The sequence below is a fragment of the Drosophila elegans genome, unplaced genomic scaffold (genome assembly GCF_018152505.1).
Source record: "Drosophila elegans isolate 14027-0461.03 unplaced genomic scaffold, ASM1815250v1 contig_183, whole genome shotgun sequence".
Lineage (NCBI taxonomy): Eukaryota > Metazoa > Arthropoda > Insecta > Diptera > Drosophilidae > Drosophila > Drosophila elegans.
Genome location: NW_024545550.1, coordinates 3,017,774 through 3,036,660, shown reverse-complemented (window position 1 = coordinate 3,036,660; position 18,887 = coordinate 3,017,774). Strand labels below are relative to the sequence as shown.

Sequence of the window (18,887 nt, the reverse complement as noted above, 5' to 3'; positions counted from 1 at the left end):
AACTGAAACAGAGGGAAAACCGTCGCCCGGGGGCATTCATAAATTTCAATTGTGCGCTTTTCCTTTGTGGATTGTGGTTATTGAAATGCTTGACATTAATTAACAGCAAATAAATAAAATTACACCCCTGCCGTGAATGAACTCTTGGATTATTGTAAAATAATGTAGCGAAATAATTTTTATTCTATCAGGCTTAAAACGATAATTACACATCATTATGACGTTTGAGGCTTGCCAAAATTTTTAACTTTTCCTCTTCTCATAAATCTTTCATTTCTCGGTGGGAAATTGGCAAAGTTCCCAGAAAGATGTGCTTAAATTTTGAACGCCCCTTGACAGGTTTACCCAGAATTATATATATTCAACCATTTAGAATTTTTCCTCTTTTTCGATTTCAAAGCATTTGAATGTTTCGTCGGCTATTGATGGCAAATTAATGCCAGTAAATCTTTGGAGTATTTGCATTATTATTGCGAGGGATTACGCGTGATTAAGGCCAAAATTGTTGGCCAATTGTGTTGATCTTCCGCCCACAAACCGCTTTTGATCTTCGCTGCGGGAAGTGACGATTGAAAAGCTTTTTTTTCCCACCAGATGCTGTTTGTTTGTATTTACGCTTTGCAGCTCAGCAAATGAAAACTGCGAGAATTCCCATTCGATTATTTATTTATTAAAAGCAAAATATCGTCAGGAACGGAAAATAATTGTGAGAAAATTTCAAATCAGAAACGGAAGCAGGCACAGTTTATTTTTCTGCTCTGATTTCAATATTTCAATATTAAATGAATAATGACATTTCACCTTAAAATGAAATGTGGAATATTCCCACAGCAATTTAAATTAGTTCAGTGACATTTTATCTTTATTGATGTCGTGTGGTTCTGCCATTTCTCATTAGGCTAATCGAACATAATCATTTGTCAATCAAATGCCGGGGGCTGTTGTGGATTAATTAAGGCGGGCGTTTGCCTATCACTGCACCGAGGTGTAGAGTCTCCAATCTGATAATAATAGCCCTGGCTTATTGAGTTTCAATTACTGCTGTTTTGCACACCGGCTTTGGGACCTGCCCTAACAAGCACCCCTGCACCGTGGGTAAAAACATCTTTTGTCGGGCGCGTGACTCACGAGAAATGGGTTTAAATATATAAATCACAGACACTTTAGAAATAACAAGAACTATAAAAGAACACTTCCATTTTATTTTTAGTTATTATAAATGATAAATTTTCAAATACATTTAAATGTAACTGATGATATCTTATTTCTCAGAATTTTCGATCACATAAAAATAGATTCTTCTTTGATGTTTATAATTGCAAAAGTTGCAAACAAATTAGTGGCTTAAAAAAAAATCGTATAAGTTTTGTACTTGTTTAAAATAATGTATTAATATTTGATTACAATTTAATTGCAAATATTTTCACAAAACGAATTACTTAATTCCGACGTAAGATAAGATACATATGTGTTCAACTTAATTTAAACGCATAAATAGAAATTTAACCTCTTAAAGTTTTGACTTTTTCACCTTTTGCCTAAGTTATGCAACAGATTTTTATCATAACTCAACCTAATTAACAAACCGAATAGCCAACGATCAATTGGGCAACGTTTTAAGATATGTAGTTGACCAGTGTCAAACTGAAAAGTGCCAAGTAAACCAGTCACGTATAGTATGTAATCACGCACACACCTCTGGCCCAGGTTTTTTTTTTTTTTTTTTTTTTTAGATGCCTTTTACATACATATCTGATATCCCGCGAAACAGAGAGCTTGGGCCGGTGTGGCTGCCCATTCATTGCCATGTTTGCCCACGTCGTCGCCAGTCGTAAAATGCAAATTGCATGCAATCAACGCGTTTTTCGTTTAATTATTATGAGAATTTTTTTTTTTTTTTTTTGTGTTGCGCTGGCACGGAACGTGCCAAGTGCCATTCGCAACAGCACAACAGCATACAGCAGCAAAAACAACTTGATCCGCCCGCCCGGCGGATTTCAGATACAGTACGGGTATTATCGGCCTTTGTCTGGGCCGCCCGGGGGCTGCCATTTTCAATTAAATTACCGGCCATTGGGCGCAAATTGCGATGCTCGTCCGCTAGTCGCATTGTTGATCTATCTATGTATATATGTACTAAATGTGTATGTGCGAAATAAAACTCCACTCTAATTAGTTTACATTATTTATTGGTTTCGAAATGCTACACCTCCAATTGGGGGCCACTAATTAATTTAATAATCCTATCCCTGCTGCGCCACGTGATCTACATGCAAGTCGAACAAAATTGTAAATTGTGCGAACATCAACTTAAATTTAGACTTCATTTAAAAATGACAGAATCTTTTTATTTTGTTCACCCAGCCGCTCGCTGACTTTGCTTAAATTTATCGCGCTTTTTGGGCAAGAGACATTGAACTCAAAAGTGTGTGAAGGCATTTTATTTGTTTGTTTCTGTTTCTGTTTCGGTTTCTGTTTCAGTTTAAGGCGTAGGCGGTCGGCAATGAAATGCAAATGTTGGCTAAATAAATGAGCAGGGAAATATGTTAATTGGAACATTGACAGCTAAGTGATTTTCTCGTTAATGTCGATGAGCAAACCCCATGGGGTTTAAAATGGGGAAAGACAGCTACAAAAAAACTGCTAAAAGTAGAGGAGGAAATATACAACTGATAAACACGGTACTTCATTAGGTAATGTATACCGAAATTTATTGCTTGACTTTGTTTAATTACTAAGTACTAGATGCTTAAGCACGGCTATTATTGGCATAAACAAATTCAGCACACTGCCACAGAACATAAAGAATTTTAGAGACTAGTTATTTTTCTTAAACCTCTCTTGAAAACGTTGAGTTAAAATTCTGTTTTATTTTTTGACAAAGCTCTTTCGATGGGTATGAATAAAACCAGTTGAATAAAACAATTCCCACCAAATCAGGACATCTCACACACAAGTGACTCCTGTAGAGCGCCAAGAATTTTCCATAAAAAGGCATTCTCAATTTGGTTTCGGAATTCTCATACTTCACAATACGTGACCGGGAGTTGTAATGTGCAGGAAGGAGCGAAAACCACATAGCACGCACACCACCACTTGAATGGAGAATATTTGAATTGCAAAATGGAGTGGACAAAATACAAATATAATTTGTGCAGTATATGCAAAATTGATTAGATTGGGTGCGGTTTGGCCTGGAACAATGTTCGCTTTATGGAAAATTGAAATTAGTTGACTTCATCCCCTCCACAGAGGAACACACAAGCCCGACACATTAAATGGCATGCATAATTGAATTATCGAGTGGGTGGGTGTCTGTTGTGTTGTGTTGTGTTGTGTTGTCCAGCGTAGAGTACCCATCCAGATAACAGATATAACAATGAAGGTGTATGTTTGCAGGCTCCAATTTTGACCAGTTGAAACAATTCCATGTCAATTGCAGGGCGTAATTAAATGGAGAAGGAGCCGTAGTCGTCGTGTGTTAGAAATTTAATAGAATTGCCACAGGGCGAATGCATGCGTGAGTATCTCGGTTTCTGTGAGGATTTACGAGCCATTCACAACAGCCACCGACAATGGAAATTGCAATCCTGCTTTTCCTGCCTGTCTGTCTGCATGCATGTCCTGTGGAAAACTGCTTGTGTATGCACATATGCAAGTCAAATAAACGTAATAATAAAATTGTTGCATACCACTCGGTCTGAATACGTTATGCAAATGAGAAAGGGGATTGAGGGTGAGGGTGAGGGATATCAAGGGTGAGTGCATATATCCGATATACGCATTTTCTCTGCATGTATACAATAGAAGTCATAATAATAGTACTGCAAATATTAATAACCTTAGTAAATTGGCACCATGATTTTACCAATTCAACCATTATATATTTGTTTTTTTTCTATCTCCTTTTTTCAATTAGTTGGTTGCATGTTCAGTGCTATAAATTTGGCATCAACTGATTGAATGTGTATTACCAATTTGCATACTCCCCTTTGTTCAACGCTCGTCGCTCGGCATGATTGAAGGGTGGAAAACACTTCAATTAGAGTTCTTTATTTGTGGGCGTTCACTGTACGTACCTGTGTTCTGTTAATCACTTCTCGGCCAGAAAGTATAGAAGGGAGAGCAAAGCGCTAAAATAACAATTTAACAACTTGTTCAAGACGAGCAACTTTGCCTCCACCTGTCATCCCTCCACCTCTACACTCTACACTCTTACCACTTACTTTGCGCCTCACCCCGGTAACCGCTCAACCTCGTTATTGTCATTACCATTATATGAATGTATGCATGAACAATGCTCGGGTAATTATTGTTTTGGGGACAGACAGAGGCGATTGCGTGACTCGAGCACATTTGTTTTGTTTACGGAAAGTAATTGCAAAAGTTGTTTCAATTTTGCCCAACAGCGATAGCTAGCCAACCAAAGAGGGTTAACAATCGCTCCTGTAAACTGAAAACTTCTGCGAAATGATGGGGATGGGGAACGGAGCAGGCCAGGCAAACAATGCATAATTGGCATCAGCTTAATGCTTTAACTTGCCAAGTGCCAGTGGGGAAAAACAAAATGCAAAATGCTACCAAACCAAACCAAATGCCCACCCAAAAACAGCATCAAAAACGCATTTACTCCGCCCACCCAAACGATGGCGCTGGGCGGAAAAGTTTTTAGTTCAGCGGGAGGAAAAAAAAAGAATAAAATGAAAAGTATATGTGTATATAAAAAATTGTAAAATAGTGAGGTGGGCGTGTGGGTGTGGCCAACGTTCTTTTTGTGCCATTTTCTTAGTTGCTTTGTTGAAATTACAAATTTCTTTTGCTGTGTGCTCTCTTTTTTGGCATTTTTCCTACCCCTTACCCTCCGTGCTGCACATCCGGCGCAAAAGTGCATGAAAAGCGCAAAAATGGCACAACTACTATATATCTTCTTCCTCTTCTTTATATTTTTTCACTTTTTGTTGCCGCGCTGCATAGTGCAAAAGAAGAAGAGGAACCAAAACAAGTCGGACAGTCAGACTGACACTCAGTCATTTTAGCATTTCAGCCATTCAGTCAGCGAGTCATTCGCATGTTATCCACTTTGTTAAGGTAGTTCAGGGGATAAGATACGCACCAAAAACATGAATATAAATTTATGTTGTGAATACCCTATTTTTGACATTTTATTCATCATTGAGGTCACACTGCTTAAATTTTATGAATTACGAATTTTATGATTGTTTGGTATTTAAATTAAATTTCAACAAATAGATATAGTCATAAAGGGTATTAATTCATTGAACACCTAAAAACGTAGAAGGAAACTAATTTAAACTAATAAAAAAAAATAAACATATCTATTGCTGACACACCCTATTGAAGACTTTTCAGTTTTTCCGTCGCTCATGCCTTCTGTATTTTCCTGTTATAAGCTGCAAGCGAACGAAAAAAAGAAATATATGTTTTTTGCGAGCATTTTGGCCAAAAATGTTTGTGAATTATTTAAGGGGAAACCAAAGCGTCCCAACCAAACAAAGTGAGTGGGGAGGGAGCAGGAAGGAGCTGCTGTGGGGCACTTAAAATTCAACTTGCTAAATGAATTTGAGGCAGAATTCTGCCAGCCGTCAGATATTTTTCATTTTTCCCTTTATTCGTTTCCATCAGTCCCATATCTCACTGTAAACATTTTTGATTTACCCATTTGAGTTTTTGGTTTATTTTGTGTGCGTCAGTTTGATGATTTTCAAATGCAAATTAAAAAGAACCCATTTATTAGTTTTCTGTTGAAAAAATTTTATAATATACATATTTAATTGCAATCGTAATTAATTTAAATTTATTATTGTTCTCATTACAGGTTGGTATTCAATTACTACGACTTTCAAACATTTTTCGATTAATTGTGTGTAAGTAATGAAAATGTATTGTGGAGATATAAGGAAGAACCTTAATTAAATTGTTTGTTTTATATGCTATATATATGAAAATTATATTAAATTAAATTGCACATAGAGGTAACATTTTCTTTAGCCTTTTAATGGCTTTAAAATTCCCATTGAAAGCGACTTTCACCCTGACTGAACAAATCGAAAAAAGAAGGGACAACGAGTGAGTCATTGAGATAAATAGCCAGAGTATTTGGCAAATTGAAATCAAATCGATAGCAGCGGCAAATCAAATTGAAGTCCGTTGCGGCAAAATACGAAAACACGAATCAAACTTTGACTTGGCAATGGGAGAAAGAGCGCAAAAATCCGAAAGTGCGCCAAATGCAACTAAGCGATACATAATACCCAAAAGAAAAAGCAATCCCCACCAAACTCCGCCGATGCCTGCCAGATAAAAGATGATTGAATGCAACTGGCTGGCGCTGACTCCCCGATTTCCCTCCAAAAGACAGGCCCCCTGCCTTCTTGTCTGATTAACATAAATCGTGCTGGCTGCCGCTGCCGCCGCTGCCCGACTATATCTTATTTCGATTTTTTCCTCGCCTTTGGTTTGGTTTGGTTGGTTTTATTTCATTTTGTTTTGTTTTGTTTCTCTCAAATGAACTACGGGCTTATGCAAAGCTCAGATGGCGGCAAGGCAACAGCAGCAGCAGCAGCAGCAGAAATTGAATGGAAGCGAGCTGAAAAATAAAAAATAAATAAAAACGAAAGGCACCACTGAAATAAAATTCAAATGTGGAAGGAGCAGGAGTTCGAGCAGGAGCTGGTGGATGTGGATGTAGATGACGATGTGGAAAGGTGGGCAACAGCAACACATCAGTGCCTGCCTCCTGACTTTTATTGCAATCGCAGGTCTCGAATTTAGCGCAGGCTCCAACTTCGAAAACGAAGACCAAAACTTAACCCATTTTCAGCACAGCTGTGTGAAAAATGTGTGATTTAAAAAATGGGAGTCAAAATTACAGTTTCGATTTTCACAGTCGGATAAATTTAAATAAAAACATAAATTGGCCAAATCCACGGTCGTAAAAAAATTATGTTTTTAAATAAATGTGAGATTAAGTTTATTTAATTTATTATGATATCGGAATATTTATATTTGTTCATACCATCTTTTGACAAACAACGTTAAATTTTCAACGAATGGAAAACATGAAGTTTAACTTTAGGCAATTATTTTCAAAATATATATTGACTGTTATTAGTTGTAATAACTTTCCTATAAAGTTATCAGCATTATGTAAACATGACATGTTTCCTCCTCAAGCACTATGAGTAAAACCAATTTAGCTGGCAACATTTTAGACTTCCTTTGTCCCAAAAATCGAATATTTTTAAAGGCAATCAAAAGTCGATACCAGAGACGGGTTAAACTTTGTGCCGTTGGTGCTGCTGATGAGCATGAGAATGATGTTGCTGTCGGGTTCCTCTTCCTTTTGGCTCTTTGGGTTTTATCTTTTTGTTCGTTTTCTGTTTTTTGTTTTTTTTTTTTTTTTTTTTGTTTCCTTCGCTTCGGTTTGAACTTCATTGTTGGCTCGCTTAAAATTCCAAACAGCAAATTGCAACTGCCAACAATTTCGAGGCTATCAGTGGCATAGCATCAGGCAACCACGTCGCTGGTGGCTGCTGCTGTTGCTCCTGCTGCTGCTGTTGCTGCTGGTGGAGATGCTGATGTTGCTCCTTCCACTGGCAGTAATTTTATGCAAGATGCTATCTCAACACACCTCAACACGCCTGCTGGAAGAGAGGCAAAGAAATGCATGTAAGCCATTTCACTGGGTTCTGCTTCTTGGCAATGTTGCTGCTTGTGTTGCTTGTGTTGCTGTTGTTGCTGCTGTTGCTGCTGTTGCTGCTGTTGCAAGTATGACAAACAGCCTGCTGCCGTCTTTTGAATGGAATTCAATTCCCATGCAGCAGCAACCCTAGACGTCTCTCACATCTCGTGCCTTTTGTCTGCCTTTTATCTGCTGATGTTGCTGCCGTCGTTGCTGTGTTGCTGCTCCTCGGCACAGCAGCAATACTTGTTTAGCTTGTTTGCCGCTGCTGTTGTTGTTGTTGTTGTTGCTGCTGCTGTGGCTGCTGCTGTCTCCCCTGCTGATGTTGCCGCTGCAGTTATTGCCATTGTATCTTGATGCCTTTCAAGTGCCAATTGTGCGACCGCCCCGAACCTTTATTTTTTTTTTTTTTTTGAGAGAGACAAACTCATTGCTTATTTAATTTAAGGTGGGATTTTCAACGTTTTCCCCTTCTTTACTTTTGTGTCACGAGCGAATTTATTCAAATTGAGTTGATAATAGTTGCGCTACTGCTGCTGTTGCTGTTGCCGCCGCTGCCATTCAAGTGTTAATTGTTGTCGGCACCCTCTGAGGAGATTTTCTGTGTATTTAATAAATATTTGCACAGCAACAATAACAACTGTCAAGTTTAATCAACAATGAGAACAGCATTTTGCTCCTTTATGGCCAACTCTAACTCTGGTCCGTCGTAATTCACGATTTCCTGCTGTAATTGAAAAGATACCAAGACAAGTTGGTGCTGCTGCTTTTGCTGTTGCTGTTGCTGCTACGGCAGCAACATTTCAGCCAGTCGCCGGCAGTCGCGGCAGTGCATTAATTATTCATGAGTTGTCGCGCAGGCGACATTGCAGCAACAGCAAGAGCAACAGCAGCAACATCAGCATTAGCAGCAGCAGCAACATCAGCAACAACAGCAGCAACAACTCGGAGACAGCGGCAACATAATTATTCATGCGCGCTTATCGCCAGTAAGGTAGGCAACACCATTTTAACCACAAGCGGATTATAATTATCAACAGTTGCCATCAGAACTGACAGACGGACAGTTGCTACTTGGAGGCGCAGCAGCAACATGTTGCTGGCGGTGCACAATGCATGGGTAATGACCATGGTGATGATGATGATGATGAAGCCAAAAACGCGCAGCAGCAAATATAATTACACGGCCAACAACAAGACAGACAGCTGCTTTAATTGATGTTGATTGCTATCAACAACACTGCCTCCGAGTTCTTCGCTTTTTGACAGGGTCTCTCGAGTTCTCCGCTCAATTGGAATTCTTTTCATTGCCCTCCTTTGTCAGAGGTGGAAACCTTTCCAAAATAATGAACCGAAAGAAAAAAAAACAGAAACAATGGAAAACAAAATCCCCTATTGCATGTCAGCATGACATTAGGAGCAATCTTGGCCAAAACAACTGAATTAGCATTACTAAATTGTGATCGGATAATGACTAAATCAAAACGGAACCATATACGCCCACGCTATAAAATGTATAAATGTGATCAATATTAAAAATGTAACTAAAAGTCCAAAAACACTGCTTATAAGCAATGATTGAAAATGGCTCGTGCCTAAACAATCTGAAAATGATATGAACTCCTAAGCGCGTCGGTATTTAAACACTTGTTCAACCAATAATTAATCCAATCAATTTAATGCTATTCTTCATTATACTGGTATTATTAGAAATAAATATAAGCTGCTTAAATTTTAAAATTTTGCCCATTGCTTTGAGAGAGGTTGAATGTTGCGGCTTATAAATAGGATTTATTATTAAGCTAATAAAAAATGGCATTAAACTCGCTCAAAGCCCAAATTGAAAATCTCTACATAACACAAATCCATAATTTCCTTACAATTAAAAATACAAAGCGAATTGCATTAAAAGAAAGCCATTAAATTGAAATTACTAGACAAGCTGCTAACATTTTCATAAATTTTCTTTTTGGCCTAACTTTTTTTTGCTTACATTTTGTTTTTTGGCACCCCCCAACAATCTAATGGGTCATAAATCGGATTTATAATTTAGCTGCTGCAGCTAATGTTCGCACATATATTTATTTTATGCTTTAATATACACATTTATTTTCCGGGCCATTTGGGTTTATTACCCAATGCGGTAGTTAAGTTATTTTGCTGGTAATTAAAACTTGTGGGGGTTGTCAAGGCAACTTTTTATTCCTTGATTTTAATTTGCCGGTTCAGCAGAAGTCCTGTGATGAATCAATCAAAATTTAATTTGCCACCGGTCCACAGTAAGCATTTAAATTTTAATTAACATTTTTGAATTGTGCAAAAAGAGCATCTCCCCTCTCTTTTACTTGGGGGTATTTATCCCGTAAAAATCTTTACGCAGGCCATCTCTCTTGCACTCTCTTTTGAAATGAAGTTTTTAGAGGGGGAGAGGGAGCGAAAAAGAGAGCGAGAGAGCAGCGGCAGCCATGTTTGTTGTGTGGCGCTCACTCATTAAAGCCTGGCTGTGTGAGCAGGATAGCAACAGGCTGCTACAACTTTTGGCGCATGTTGAGCTGCGCATGCAAAAAAAGCAAAAAGGAAGATGAAAAGGAAGGGGGTTCAGAAAAAGGAGCAGAAAGATGTGGTGGAGAAGGAAGTGGTGAAGAAGGAGGCGGTAGAGAAGGGGAGTTGGGGGGGGAGTGGGAAGCTTTGCGACGCCTGCTGGCTTTTAGTTTGCCTTTTAAATGTTTAAACGATTAAGTCGAATTTTAATTTGGCCGCAAAGCATAACACGACTTTACACACACACTTTTTGTTTGTTTGAGTGTGTGTCTGTATTTTTCGCCCCTAGTTGCGGGCCAAAAACTAACAGAAATGTAAAGCAGGCAATAAAGTGGCAACACGCTGACTTTGCCCATAAACTAACTAGCCGGAATCTGTTTTGGGGGCGTGGGCGTTTCTATCTGCCCGCGCTTTGTTGTTGCCTGTCCATTTGGAGATGGTAGTGCAGACAATATACGATAGACATGCAAATCAGTGTGTCAGTTTGATTCAATAAAATGAAAAAAAGTAGCAAGAAACAAGAAAATAAACTTTCGTTTTGGCCACAATTTTTGGGTAATATTAATTTGGCAAAAAAAAAAAAAAACAATAATTTAAAGAAGTACATTTTAAACATTTCGATAAGATCAGTATGTTTTTTATTTTGTGCATGCAGTAATTCAATGAGCTAATGCTAATTTTTATAAACAATTTTTTTTTTTGTATTTATCGTTTTCCTAAAAAATTCCTCCAAGTCCTCTAAACAAATAACAATTTTCGTTTAACATTTAAGAAAACAATAAAAACATTGAGCTTCAGTATTAATATGAACAAATACAAATTTTAGGTAAATATAAATGTAGCTTTATTTTGCTCGCAAATAAACTGTTCGAATAAATATGTTTAGTCATTGATCGAAACTTCAATGGAGTATGATGCATTGATATTTGTAACTTGAAAAGAATATTGTAGTTACTTTCATAACACAATAATTTGTAACATTAAAGCTTACAAAACGGTACTTTATCTTAATTTATAACGTTTTTTGTACTGTACTACTTAAAATTTCTCCCTCAAGACAAAATATTCATTTGCCCCTTGGGATGCCAAGCTGCCCAAGTGGATGAATGAAATATAAACGAGTCTCTGGCTTTTGGAGCCCAAGTGGGGGGAAAAGTACTACAGCAGCCAAAAGATGACTCGTCTTTTTCCCTTTCTCTTTCGATCCGTCTTCACCTCTGTCGTTTTTCTCGCTGCCGACACTCATTAATGTTTAAAGTGTTTTATGATATGCATAATTGCTTGTACAGATAATAAAGTTTTCTGCCCGACCAGTGACCACCCCCGCTTAGCCTTCAGCCCCTTGGGTCATTTGTCCATTCACTTAATTAAAATGCAAATGGAAATTCTTCAAATGGCTTGCAGTGCGGCGGAAAAGCCATGGGGGAAGTGAAGTGCTGGAGAAAGAGAAACGTGCATATCTTATGTCTCTGTTGATGACAAGTTTCTTTTTCCCCGATGTTTTGAGTCTGTACACAAGGACAAAAACATATTAAAGATAGGATTTTTTTATGTAAAGGTGCTTAAAAATGTTCTTTTAAAGTTTTATTATTATTTTTTTTCTTTTTGTAATTTCAATTTAAATTTAGAAAAAAAAAAACATTTGAATAAGAGTTTTTTTGCTGAATCAAAAATTTTGGAAATCTCTCAAAGAAGATTAATTGTGTGCCTTTTAAAAGATTCTTCGTTTTCAGATATAATTTTCGTCTCTTTATTGCTGTGCATACTGCTAAGTATTTTTCCCGGTGTATTCCTGATATTTGCGGAAGTTTTCCCCCTGTGCATTGTCTTCTTTGCTGTAGTATCTTTTGGTGTTGCTGCTGCTACCGAGTTTACGACGCGTGAACGGCAACAGCAACTCATCCACACAAAAAGAGGCGACAAAATCCTCTGCTTTTTTCCCTTTTAAATAAGAGGGGAAAACGATCTTCGATGCTTCTGTCTGCATCGTCAGCTTCTTGTTGGCTCCTTTTTTTTTTTTTTTTTTTATCATTTTTGTTTTTATTGTTCAAGCCTTTCCAGTGAATTTTTTGATGATATCTTTGAATGTTAACATTCACAAAAGCGTAAAAATTGTTGCCCCTCTTATTTTCAGCCGTCTTTATTCCCTCGCTTTCCCCTGTTCTGGCATTAGTTTATATATCGGCTTTATGAGGCACTTTTTACTGCTCAACCTCTGCTCTGGACCCTTCGTTCCTCCGTTTATGTGCGTTCGTTCGTTTGGGTATTAAGTGAAATTCTTTTGTGTCGACAAGCAAAAATAAAATTCACACACTGCCGAACGTGCCGCAAAAAAAAAGAGGGAGAATAAAAGTATACACAGAGAAAAACAATCTTTGATTATGATTCCAAAATTTTCTTGCTTAAATATTAATGAGATTAAAAAACCAGAAAGGATATTATAAAGGGACAGGACAAGACAGCACAGGACCTTAAATTTGAAGACTAGAAATAACAGAGGTTGACTAAAGCTTAAGACAGATGTTAAACAAATTCTCTTGTAATTTTTTTCACGAGAATCCAAATTTAAATTGACTTTAAAATTTAACGAATTCTGTAAATTTAAATTCTTATATTAAGAAGTCTACAGTTTTTCTGCAGTGCAGAATGAGATGGAGTAAAACCAAGTCACACAATGGTTTTTAGAGGGAACAACGAAGGGTTGGCGGTTGTTAAACTGGCAACTGGGACTTGATGATGATGCCGCCGCTCTGTTCCTCACCTTTCCTCACCTCCTCACCTCGACTTACCTTTTTTTCCCCCTCGATTTTTACCTGGCGGGCACAATCTCTCACAATAACAACAACAAAATCAGGAGGGAGAAGACAAAAAAAAGGTGCAAAAGCAACAACAAAGGAACCGAAAACGAGCGACTGACGGAGTGAGAACAGCAACAACAACAACAACAACAAACAGCAACAACGAAATACACCCAATGACAAGCTGCTCGGCAATTTGACATAATTTATACGTCAAATTACTGCAAATTGATGCTAAATGGCTTCAAATTGAATTGACTGGCGCAGAAGAGGCAACAACTACAACAACAACAACGAAATTGTATGTGAACAAAATAAAAAAAAAAAAAAAAAAAAAAATAAGCAACACCAACAAAATGTAGCGCCCTCGCGGCGAAAATGGCAACAACACAAACCACTATAGAAACAACGAAGCCAACTCACCGTGTCGATAGTTGTTGTAGTTGAAGTTGTTGTTGTTGTGTTCACTCAAACGAAAACATTTTGAATTTTTAACGTGGGGGCATCTTGGGTTGCTCTAGCTTTTTCTGTTGTTGCTGTTGCCGCTAATGTCGCTTCGGTTGCTTATGGTGTTGCTGGTGTTGCAGTTGTTTTTGGTGTTGCTGCTTTATCTTCTATTGTTGTTGTTGCTGTTCCTGATGTTCCTACTTCTGTAAATGTTGCTGTTGTTAACGTTACTGTTCTTAGTGTATGTTGTTTTTTGTGGTTTCAGTTACCTTTTCTGTTTAAGTTGTTGTCACTCCTGATGTCGTTTCTACTGTTGCTGTGGTTTATGCTACTCTTTTTATTCAGATTATTTTATCCTTAGCTTTGCTATTGCTTATGTGACTGCTTTAGTTCTATCATATATTGCTGTGGCTAGTTTGTTGTTGCTTTCGAAGTTGTTGCTCTTGAATTTGCTCTGTATGTAGATGATGTTGCTGTTCAACCTGACTAAAAACCACTATCAAAGGAAAGAAAAAAAAAAAAAAAGGCAAAGAGGTAGTTTAAGTAAAAGTAAGATAGATTCGCTTATGCAAGGTGCGAAAATAACAAGTTAATCTTGGCAAAGAACTTCACCGGCACCCTTTTGGCTAAAACCAAAAGATTACTTGCCCTATTTTTGGTATTCCTTTATTCTATTCTCGTAATAACAGGGCAGAGAAAAGTGAAAATTACCTAGAAATCCGCAAATTGGAATCATTAAGAAAAGGGTACTTAAGCGGTTTAAAAAAACTACTTGCTATAATGTAATACAAATCACAATATAAAATATTTAAATAACATTTAAAACTATTAAGCTATTCATTAACAATTTATACAATGATACTCAGAATGTCAAATGCACACTTAATTCAAACCAAACCTAAACAATCTCATTAATTTTCCACTAATTCCGTAATTCCCACCTCTTTCTCGTTGCAGGTAAGCATTGCCTTTTGGCTTTAAGCGGATGACTGAACTAAATGTAGCAAAAAGCTAAAAACAGCTCAATTGTCGACACACCCACTCAACGCCTTTCACACCTCTTTAAAGCGAAGCGCGCGAAAATAGTGTAGGTAAAAAGGAAGGAAAATTCCATTTTAGCGCGAAAAAAGAAAGCCATGAAAATATGTGCAATCGCCATAAAAAAGTGCAACTGTCAACGAAACACAAAAAACTTTGTTGTTGTTTACAATTTGCCGTTGTTGCAACAGCAGCAGCAGCAGCAGCAGCAGCAGTGCGCTTGCAAAATATTGAATTCAATTTAAAGCGCAAGGGGCGTTCATAAATCTCCGACAATTGTGCGCAAAGGAGCGGGAGAAAGGCCCACAGGGCAGGGGAATCGGTGAAAGAGTTAAAGTCGGATTATGGTCATGCCCTCCCTTCGCTTCGCTTCGCTTCCCTACCCTTCCCTTCCCGCCCCAACCCATTCCATCCCAACCACTTATTGTCCGCCGTCGCCTTCTCATCCGCTCACTCATTTATTCCTTTTGATTGCAGTCGTGCGAGGGAGGTGCAAACGGAGGGGAGATCGTAAACTGTCAGCGCAATTAAAATAAATTGAAACTGAACTTTCGCACACACAGTGAGAAAATCTTATTTATGGTCCCTGGAAAATATTAAAGCAAATCGCTTAACAGTCAATATTTTAAAATAATATCTCCCATCATCAGTACCTTTTTCTTAAGGTTTAAAAATATATTTATAAAACTTTTACTTCGCTGTAATTTGAACCATATAATTGTAATTAAATTCAAGTTTTTTGAACTCGTTTTGTTTAAAGAAAATAGAGGTTATCCTAACTAATATCCTGATCACGAGTTAAGCCCTTGATAAACTTTTATGTCTGTTACACAGATTCTGTATCTCAAATCAGTGTTCTCTATGCAAAATATTAGCAATGGTTCTTATAAAAACTTAAGCTATAAAAATTGAAAGAATAATTTGGTTTTTCTCTGTGTGAATATGAAATTTAAGATAACTTTTCCCGCCCAGCTGTCGCATAATTCATCAACTATTTAGGCGGCAACAGAAGGAAAATTGAAGAAAAATTTGCGTGTGTGTCGCAAAAAGTTTTTCATTTTTAGCATCTTGATGTTTGAAGACACAGGGGGAAATGGTGAAGTGGAGCGCAGCAACTTTGCCTGGTAGCCGGGCCAGAAAACGGTTTGCCTGCCATGGCCATGGGCAACTAAATGAACGTTCCACAGTCTTCGGTCTTCAGTCTTTAGTCCGCCGTCCGTGGTCTGTAGTCCGTCCCTTTCTGTCCGTTCCGTCCGTCGTCCAACCCATCTCTTTCCCCTGCCCCATCGCCCGTCTCTTTCTGTTCGCTTACCTTCCTTCTCAGCTCGTATCTCAAATTGTTCAACTTCATCAGCAAAAAAGTAAGGGAAAAGATGCTGCTGCTGTGGATTGTAGATGTGATTGTGTACTGAAAAAAATATATAATAATTTTAAAGTATTTAACCAATAATATATAAATCAAACCTCTGATGAACATCAAAAGAGAAAAGTATGGTTGATAACCAAAAAGCTCTTTTCGGAATGCAAACTAATAAAATAGTTTTGATCTATTAAGATATATTAAAAGTCTTGAAAATGTAAAATTTGTAGATTGCTAAATGAAAATTATTTCTTAAATATGGTCATATAAGAACTTGCTTTTATGCAACAACGCTTATAAAGAACTTTTTTCTTCTGTGTACCAAATCACACCAAGTCAGGCAATCCCTTATCCCCTACATATCTCCTCTGCCCCTCCCTCACTCCTCATTCGATTGTCATGAGTCTGAGACCGAGACTCTTTGCTTTTGTCCTTTTTGTTTTCGAACGGCAGCAGGCAGCATCGGGCGACTAAGACCCCGAGGACCCAGAGCACTTGAGCATGGTTTCTGAGTCGAGGAAGTCAAGGGAGATACTCGTACGGTGAGGGATCGGGATTCGGGAGTCGGGAGTTGGGAAAGGGCTGGAGGGTTTCTGAGGAGCCGCACGAGAAGTTAAGCGGATGCATAATACGGCAAAAATGGCTTGAAAACGAGAAGGGAATGCTGTACATAGGGGACTCGATACTTTTAATACCCTTCAGCTTACAGGGTTATACAAAATATATTTAAATAGGATTACTTAAGGTAAATTTGAAGTAATAAATATCAGAAAGGGATAAAGGCTTTATTAAGACATCAGCTGAACGGGGATCAATTGAAAATAAGTTTAATTGAAACTGAATAACTGCCACAAAATGTAATGAAAATAGTATTTTTTGTGGATCTGTCATTGTTCCTAGTTTGTTCAGTCAAAATTCCAATTCAAGGAGCTGCCAGAATGGCCTTCGTCCAGTGTGACGAAAATGACTTCGACGCCCTTCGAGAGGCTCAAAGGATGGTGGACTCTTGCCAGGACTTTGCGGACCACTTGATCGTGGCCGAATTCCTGCCCCATTGTCGTTGGGTGGCCTACATCAATATTCGCACCCTCGAGCAGGTCATCTATTGTGTGCAGCTAAGTCGCGTTGGCTATCGGATCGTGGCCTATGACTTTGATAACGTGGCCGATGAGGTGGCCAATTGTGACACCGTCTATGAGTCTGCCCACCAGCTGTTGGCCGGCATAAGTCCATTGTATGCTGAGAAATATGGCCACGGACGAGAGCCTCTGAGGAAGCGAAAGGAGCAGTAGTCACAACGGGGCGTGGCATGTGAAGAATTTGTCTGCTAATTGCTAATTGCCGCCCCAAAAAGTGATAATTAAGCGTTTTGCAGGTAAATGACTTGATTGCAATAATAAAGCCCGAGGCAGTGAGTTGGATTCGGGGTCTGCCATTTGATTAATTGCCGCCAAGTGTGCACAGACAGAGGGGTGAAGCAGGAGCAAGAGTAGGAGCTGAAGCAGGTTGCCAGTTGATTGACTCAACTTGGCACTCTCCGGACCTTTTGTAGCGAAAAAAGTTAACAAGTTTTTGTGCCGTTCCACTTGACTGCCGCCGTCGAAGGAGGCGAATGAAGATGCAGACGGTTGAAGCTCCAAGCTCCATGCTACGTACGCTGAACACTGAACATTGAACATCGAACACCCAGCCCAACCCAGCCCCACTTGTATTCCTCTTTTTGGCCGGGCACCAAGCCAACTAAGGTTTTTATCTAGTTGAGTCCATCTAGTCGCTTTTCCGTCCGTCCCTCGGGTGTCTGCCGTGGACAACTCACAGATACACACGCTTACAACTGTGGCTGCAAACTCACAGATGAACAAACGCAGATACAGTCGGCCATCGATAATAGCACATCATTTGTCTACTAGAATTCGACTAAAATCATGTGCAAACCAAATTTTAAAGAAGGAGTATTGTTTTGGTTACGAAAAGTGTTCAAATATTAAGCTAAAATAGTTTAGCATGAAATAGAACTTAACTAATTTAATTTGCTTTTGTGAAACATTTTTTTGAACAATTATTTTTCAAAAATATTTTTAAACATGTTCTAATTAATGGATTTTTAATATAAAGAGTAAATGGTAATTTTGTTCAACTAGTACAACCTTTGTAAAGAATAGATATTTTGCGATATAAATGTTAAGAATGGTTTAAAAAAAATTACATTTATAAAAAGTAGTGTGCAAGGTAGTTCTACTGTAGTTGAGCGAACGCATTTGCTTTGGCGTTCGTATCGGCCATGTCTATCTGAGTTGGCTCTCCACTTGTCTATGCTCGTATATTTGTCCATTGAAGCATGCAATTGATTGCTGCAACGGCAACAGCAGCAGCATTATCCCCTTCCTCTGTTTCTGCCGCCGCCCCTTGAAACTCATTCCCTCATAGCCCCGCCCCCCTCTCAGCCTGCTGCGCTTTAATTGCCTTTTCATTGCGGCCCGTCGGCCTTTTGACTCAGTAATGCCCCCCTTTGGCCCCTTTCAACGTCTCTCTCTGTGTGTGTGTGAGTGTGTAATTTGTGGTTGTTGTTCTCTGTTAATGCATTACATGAATTTTAACAAGCTTTGCATTCTGACTGAATACCCCCCCTTTTGCCTCCTTCTTGTTTGTTTATTGTAGCCGCATCTCTCTGCGAATGCAGACATAATTTAACCTTTCCCTGCCTAAGTTTAATGCATTCCATTTTGCAAATTTTCAATCAATGAGCATCGCAAATTGAAGTAAAATTTTACATGCACAAGATCGAAATCCTCTCGCAGTTTAATTAGTTAAAACACGGAATTGTTGGCAATAAACTAAGCCTGTTTATAATACCAGTTACCATATTTAGAACCAAATTAGATCAAAGCACTTAACAACTTTATCACTTAATCAAGAGATTATTGCAAACAAGTTCCATTTGGATTTTATTATTTAGGTAAACTAAACTCGTTAAAAAGCTATAGTAATAAAAAACAATTAT

General features: G+C 38.3%; 3 protein-coding genes across 3 annotated transcripts in view; 2 read left to right on the top strand and 1 right to left on the bottom strand.

The window, feature by feature from the left end:
- Positions 1–17,307, top strand: part of LOC108138631 (protein GSKIP homolog) — a 55,475-nt gene extending 38,168 nt beyond the window's left edge. Inside the window, exon 2 of the mRNA XM_017260951.2 lies at positions 14,446–17,307. Coding sequence (XP_017116440.1) covers positions 16,747–17,178 — 432 coding nt within the window. The 5' untranslated portion in view covers positions 14,446–16,746 and the 3' untranslated portion in view covers positions 17,179–17,307. The remainder of the gene's footprint in view (positions 1–14,445) is intronic.
- Positions 1–18,887, top strand: part of LOC108148543 (mucin-19) — an 84,177-nt gene that overhangs the window by 38,173 nt on the left and 27,117 nt on the right.
- Positions 5,841–11,809, bottom strand: LOC121466807. The gene is given in 2 exon segments (XM_041707273.1): positions 5,841–7,917; positions 7,920–11,809. Coding segments are annotated over 2 exon segments (198 nt in total). The 5' UTR covers positions 8,050–11,809; the 3' UTR covers positions 5,841–7,849.